A 6,813-nucleotide genomic window follows, 5' to 3' on the forward strand; every position below is an offset into this window, starting at 1 on the left:
CCCCCCCCCCCCCCCCATCTCAAAGTTGTATCTTTCTATAGCTTTTGTAGACAAAAATTTGAATAGATGGAAGAGCTTGAATACTTAAATTTTATATTGCCTAAACATTAATGGATTGATTGTATTAGAACTCTACCTTATCTACACTTTCAGATTCTTTAAACAGTACAAAGCCAAAACCTCTTGATCGTCCTGTGATAGGATCTAACTTCAGAGTGCAGTCTACAACTTCACCAAATTTCGAGAAGTAGTCCTTCAGATCTTTCTTTGTAGTGTCCCAGCTAAGGCCTCCAATGAACATTTTTCTGTTAAGACAAAGAGTGTTAGAACTGGCCAAGTATAGGACAAATAAGATACCAAAAGCTCGTTTTTCAACTGAAGAACTTTGTAAGGCACTATCAGCAATATTCTATATTTATCTATTCATCTTGGTACATTTCAAGAAACTATGCCATGCAAACAGATATACCCCAAACAGTCAATGTAGAGGCGACAATTCACATTTCCTGTTTGCGTCTCACTAACTTATTTTGCCAGTCCTGAAAATCTAAGAATAAGAAGGAATATTTCTGTCTCATACATTCCTACAGGCCAAATTCTGTTTGATTTAACTTGTGTGTCAGGCGTGGGTATACAAAAGATAAATTAAGCTGTCATCTTCACCCAGAATATTTTTCAGAGTAGATGGCAACCACCAAAGGAGATTACACATTGATGTTTAAATACCAATTCATGGCTTTGCCAGGGGAATAGGAAGTATTGGAAAATGAGTCTAAAGTACTCATACGAAGAGTAATGAGGATAACTTTTTAAATCACGTACTGGGATTAAACAATGGACATGCCCCATCCACCTCAAAATACAAAAACAAAAAGTTGCAAATCCATCCTTTTTCCAGTAAGTGATCCTGCAAATTAATGTGGGAATCTTCAACCAGGTTTGATTTTTATACTAATTATAAATATGAAGATAAATTAGGAGTCAGAAATCAAGTCACTTACCCAACACAAGGTACTCAGAAAAAGGTACCAAAGTCAAATATCCTGGCTTCTAAAAAGGGAGCATTACTTTATACTTTGCATCAAATTTAAAATTACCCTGAGACTATAATCTTCCTAAAGCTACTGGACAAACCTTCTTCATACCTACTCAAGGAAAACTCCATTTCAAAATAGTTCTCTGAAATTCTGGCATAAAAAAGGTAAGATAGAACTAACCAAATTGGAGGACTGGACCAAAAGAAATCTCATGAGGTTCAACAAGGACAAGTGCAAAGTCCTGCACTTAGGATGGAAAAATCCCATGAACAAGTACAGGCTGGGAACCAACTGGCTAAGCAGCAGCTCTGCAGAAGAGGACCTGGGGGGTTACAGTGGACAATAAACTGAATACGAGTCAGTGTGCCCTTGTTGCAAAGAATGCTAGCAACATACTGGGTTGCATTAGTAGAAGTGTTGAAAGGAGACCGAGGGAAGTGATTTCCCCTCCATTCAGCATTGGTGAGGCCACGTCTAGAGTCCTGTGACCAGCTTTGGGTCCCCCACTACAGAAGAGATGTAGACAAATTAGAGAGTCCAGCAGAGGGCAAAAATGCTTAGGGGGCTGCGGCACATGACTGAGGACAGGCTGAAGGAATTGGGCTTATTTAGTCTGGAGAAGAAAACACTGGTTGGGGGGAGGGGGGGGCATTAATAACACCCTTCAACTATGTCTGAAGGGTGATTCCAAAGAGGATGGAGCTAGACTGTTTTCAGTGATGGTAGATAACAAAAAAAGGAGCAATCGTCTCAAGTTGCAGCACAGAAAGTTTAGGTTGAATATTAGGGAAAAAAACCTCTCACTAGGAGGCTGATAAAACAGTGGGTTACTTAGAGGTGGTGGAATCTCTATCCTTGGAGGCTTTTAAGACCCAGCTAGACAAAGCCTTAGCTGTGATGACCTAGTTGGGGATGATCCTGCTTTGAGCAGGGGGTTAGATTAGATGACCTCCTGAGGTCCCTTCCAACCCTGATTTTCTATGATTTTAAAACCTCATCCACAAGATAGTTATCCTTAACCAAGTAGGCATTCATCAGCAGAAATAGAGGAGTGAAAACTTAAATTAAAAATCCCAAACTAAGTGAAAAATAACCACAAGTCAAATTGTTAAGCTAAATTTTTAAAGGAAAAAATTATAGTTTTAAATATTGCTCCCTGTTTTCAGGATATACAAACTACTGCAGAACAGGAAGGCTTTCAAGTAATACCTGTAACATTGAAATAACCTTCATTCACTGAGCCTCTCCCCTGCTCTAAGCACTGAGTCTTCCCTCCATAACCTAGCACTCCAATGCATTTTAGATTAGGAAATTGTAATTTAACTGAAAACCCCGAGCTATTATTGTTTGGTGACCCTTTAGAACAGTGGACCATATTCAGCCCACAAACCATGTTATCTGGACTACAGTTCTTTTTACAGGCCCAGAAATTTGGTGGCAGGAGAGCAGTGGCAGCATTAATTGCTAGGGGTGCATGCACATCAGTTGCCCATTGGCTCAGCACCGATAAAAGGGAAGTGACATTATCGGCTATCAGCTTTTTTGGCCGCTGTAGCCAATAATGTTTATTGATAATTATGCCTTCTGGCCAGCACCCTGGGTTGCCTCTCCCATGCATGGCCAGGGCCCCTGGATGCCTAGGTTCCCTCACAAATTGGCAGGTTTCTCCTTGCAGCATTCTCATCTGCAAGGGGTCCTACTTGGAGCTGCTGGGAGCGAGCAGTGCAGAGCGAGTTATGTTCATATTGCCTGGCATGCACACAGCCAGGCAGCTTGGACAACAGCTCCCTGCAGTAAGTCTATGGAGGGGAAGGGGGTGGTAAGATTGAGACCCCCCACAGCAGGGTGCTGCTAGGCACCCTCTGACCACCTGGCTGCAATGAGGGTGGCAAGTTGTGCACTTGGCTGCCAGGCAGGCAGGAGCCATGCAGCTGGAACAGGGTTCCCAGGGCAAAAGACATCACAACAGAGATTCCCCCCCCCCCCCCCACCCCCAAGTCCATAGTGGGCAGCTTGCATCCACCCTCCTCCCACTGGGCTCTGCTCCACTTCAAAGCATCCCTGCACTTAAAAATGGTGGCAACAGCTCTTGAACTAAAGCACAGTCAATGAGCTTTAATTCAAACACCCCCACTGCCATTTTTAAGGGCCAGGACACCACCGATAAAGTGATGCAGGAGGCTGCTGAAGCACAGCCAAAAAAAAAAAAAAATTGTCGGTACTTTAAAATGCCTCGCATCATTACTAAATATTAGTTATTGGACTGACATCAGCTGATATGGTTGCTTAAGAATCAGCTACCAGTACTGGCTATAAAAAAAAGTCTTTATCGGTGCACATCTATTAATTGCTGTTCCTTTGCTACCAAGTTAAATGACGCAGTCTGCTGTAGCAGATCACACTGGCATGTGGAGCTGGGCCAGTGTACTATATCACACCCACAGACCAACCCCACACCTGTAGGGCTCAAAGATGAAACACCACTGCTTTAAAAGAAAAATACATAACTTCCGTTTCACAATACTGAAGATTGCCAGCATCAACGACTCCACCGCCATGAATCCTGACTTAATGTGCTGTGTACAAAAGGTGTTAAACAAGGTCCTGGCAACTGTACTAGAAGCACAAAGCCAGTAAGCACTTAATTTGAAAAGATCAAGAAATTCAGTATTTTTAGAATGTACACTTATTTTCCTAAAGATACTTTAGTACCACTTAGTTTCAATGGCTAGTTGGAGAGACTTTAAAGAAATATAGCATACCTACTGGCAAACGAGGGATGAATTCAAGTTAAATTTAAGTTACTAGCCACAGGTAAAAATCATGCTTGTGATAAAAATTTGATTAGGCTTTTACTGCTATGAAGGAAGTGTCAGTGGCGTGATTCTTAATCTATATACAAAGCTTTAGCTTGCTTCATACCAAGCATTGTCTGATGTCTTCAGAAAATTAAGAGCTGACTTTACAGGACATGGTTAGGTTAAGCAGTTATCCAAGACAAACTTTTCCACAACAAATTCACTAAGACATGTCTTTTTCAAGGGAATTTAAAATAAAAAATGAACTTTGAAAGAACCTAATTTCATTGGACTCAAAACTGGAAAAATGAAACCAACATAAAAAAGAAAGTCCGCAGCATGACATGATACCCTTTAGCAACACCGAGTTGGCACTTTGTCTTTCCCTTTATATTTATGGAAAAAACAACATAATATGTTGTGTTCCGAAAAGCCTTCCTACACTGTAGTTACATAATCACTGATTATAAAAGAAAAAAAAAAAAAAAAAAAAGAGAGAGATGCTGTCATTTACATGCTTAATCCTACATGCAGTATCCAATACACAAATTTTATAGTTTTGCAGTCAATCCTATCAGATTCAGATTTAAGCACTAATCATCAAGAATTGTTCAGGGGATTTATGGCTGACAGTAGCCTAAACCACTCAGATGCCACCCCCGCTCTGCTCTTCTGAATGTCCTACTATCAAAGGCTTTGATCATTTAGAATTAAAAATATTTAACCCTTCTTCCTGCCATGGGCTTGTCACCTCACAAGGAAGAGGGGAGAGTTTGGACAACTAGTGAACTAATAAAAGTAACTGATCAAAGTTAAAATTTTTAACCATGCATTGGGATTACTTTTTTTTTTTTTTAAATATACTTAACATTGTGTAGTCACCATCACTACCTATAAGGCACAGATGCTGAAGTGTCTAAACAAATCAGAACTAAGAGCCAACAGCAACCATAAAATGAAGCTAGCAAACAGTCCACAATATTACAGGGAACAAGTCTAAAACAGTAACATGGCAAGTCTAAAACAGTAACAGCACAACACCTCAGAATGAAAGTTCAGAGCTCAGGGATGCATCTCAATAATACCTCCTACTGCTGGAAATGGGCACACTATAGTAGCACACTTAGTAATACAGCTCCAAAACCAACAGCTGCTGTAGTTTCCAGAGCTTACATCAGCTCCAGTAAATTGTACTTGTCAGACTATCCAAAACCACTAAAGTCTCCAAACTGCACTGTCTGACTATTCCAAACTCCTAAATAGAAGCAGCCAGATTTTCAAAGTCGCTGAGCAGTCATCACTAAGTAAGAACAGCCCAGAAGTCAAAACTCTGGAAGTCAGGTAAGTTACTGCCTATCTAAACAGAATATAATGGTATGTCTACATTAACCACATTTTCTTTTTCCTAATTTGTGCATTGCTAACCCATTTCTAATCTCCTATTCTCAATATAAGCAAAACGTAAAATGTCAAGTTTGGGCAGTTTTGAACAGTATTTTAAAGATATTTAACTTAGAAGTCTGTAGGCTAAACTTTTTGGAATAGCTAGTGGGGATCTAGATATACTGTCTTTTGAAGACGCAGAAAAACCGTGTCTGAGAAGAACAGGTAAAAGCTCAAATTACCTGTTCAAAGCTCAAATTACCCCACAAAATAAATTTGGACTCAAAGTAAACAAGGTGCGTTCAGACTCGTGCACCATAACCCACCAGTAGGATACTGCAAAGAGAACTTGTGAGCAACTCTGTTTAGACAGGAGAGGAAAGATTCCATCACATGGTTTTGGCTGGGTTGTCAGCAGGGCTAACAAATAGTAAATTCTTGTTTTGGTCAACAAGGTAAAGCAGAAGCAAATGAAAAGAGTGCAGTAGCATTAAGCTTAACAAAAATAAAACAGTTAACACAAAAGCAAAACTGCAAAGAGCCATTTCATCCTGAGAAGGAAGAGAATCAGGGATTTTGCTGTTGGTGTTATTTTCTGGTTGAAGTTCCTGAAACCTTACTACTGTTACACGCAACAATAAAGCTTTAAAAGAACCCAGCCCTTTTGGAGCAGATCCCCTTTAACAATAAAAAGAATCCTAACAAGCGGTATAAAAACCAGGCTTTGAAGTAGTAGCAAGCTGAGCAGAGAACTTTCCTGACAAGAGGACCAGAAGCAGTTGCTGGCACACTTAAGTCCACCTGACAGCAAGCTACATTAACACCACGACATGGAATTGAAAAATAAAGGGATGCCAGCAATCTGGAGTCCAGCCCAGCCACTAAGCAGGCTCCCCTGGGGTCCAGGTCCTGACCTAGGGCACACTGGTCCCAGGCTGTCAGCTGGAGACTAGCCCCACCCCAGAGGTCCCCTCTACAACGGGTTCTTCCCACCACTGCAGGAACAGCAACTAAGTGAGGCCCAGACAACCCAGGCCTTCCCCCCAACCTAGCAGGGCTCCCCCCAAAACACACTGGGAAAAGAGCGGCTGCCACCTGCAACATGCTATTGTTTACGAGGCAGTCTCACCCTCTCTCACCTGGCACAGGGCCACTTAGACAACCCCCCATCACCATCAGCCTGGGAGAGTCCCCCTAAGGCACAGCCTGGCATGACAAGCCCGGCCAGGCCAACACCACCCCCACCCCGCCCTGTCCAAGCAGGCTGCCCCAAGCTCCCCACCTTCAATGCAGCTCAGGCAGGCGCCTCCACACGAAGCGGGCAGCAAACCCAATCCGGGGGGGGCGGGGGCAGAAAATCATCTCCAAACAAGGGGGAAGGGGGGGACCCAGCCCCGCCCCGGGCACCGCGGAGCCCCGCAGGAAGTAGTTTGGAGAGCGCGGGAAAAGGGGGGCTCGGGCAGCCGCTGGAGAAGGAGCGCCACCGGAGTGACAAGCAGCGCGGCAGCACACACGGGCACTGACACCCGAACCGCGACACGGGCCCGGGCCGGCGCTCACCCTTCGTCCTCCTCGTTCTTGCTCGCGTCAATCTT

The 6,813-nt window shown here is 43.0% G+C and overlaps 1 protein-coding gene across 4 annotated transcripts in view; it reads right to left on the reverse strand.

The window, feature by feature from the left end:
• The window catches only part of HNRNPD (heterogeneous nuclear ribonucleoprotein D), a 16,898-nt gene extending 10,091 nt beyond the window's left edge, over nt 1-6,807 (reverse strand). For 3 of the 4 annotated variants that reach the window (XR_001358924.2, XM_006035624.3, XM_014525671.2), the window contains exons 1-2: nt 6,779-6,807; nt 137-305 (exon numbers count right to left, since the gene is read on the reverse strand). Coding sequence is in view for 3 of the 4 variants with exons in the window: in XM_006035624.3 (XP_006035686.1) it covers nt 137-301 (165 nt within the window). In the remaining variant the exon portion in view is untranslated. Of the gene's footprint in view, nt 1-136; nt 306-6,500; nt 6,520-6,778 lie in introns of those variants that run through there. The other variant, XM_025191800.1, reaches the window with a different exon arrangement.
• Between the last annotated feature and the right edge of the window lie 6 nt (nt 6,808-6,813).

Source organism: Alligator sinensis, unplaced genomic scaffold (assembly GCF_000455745.1).
Source record: "Alligator sinensis unplaced genomic scaffold, ASM45574v1 scaffold42_1, whole genome shotgun sequence".
Lineage (NCBI taxonomy): Eukaryota > Metazoa > Chordata > Crocodylia > Alligatoridae > Alligator > Alligator sinensis.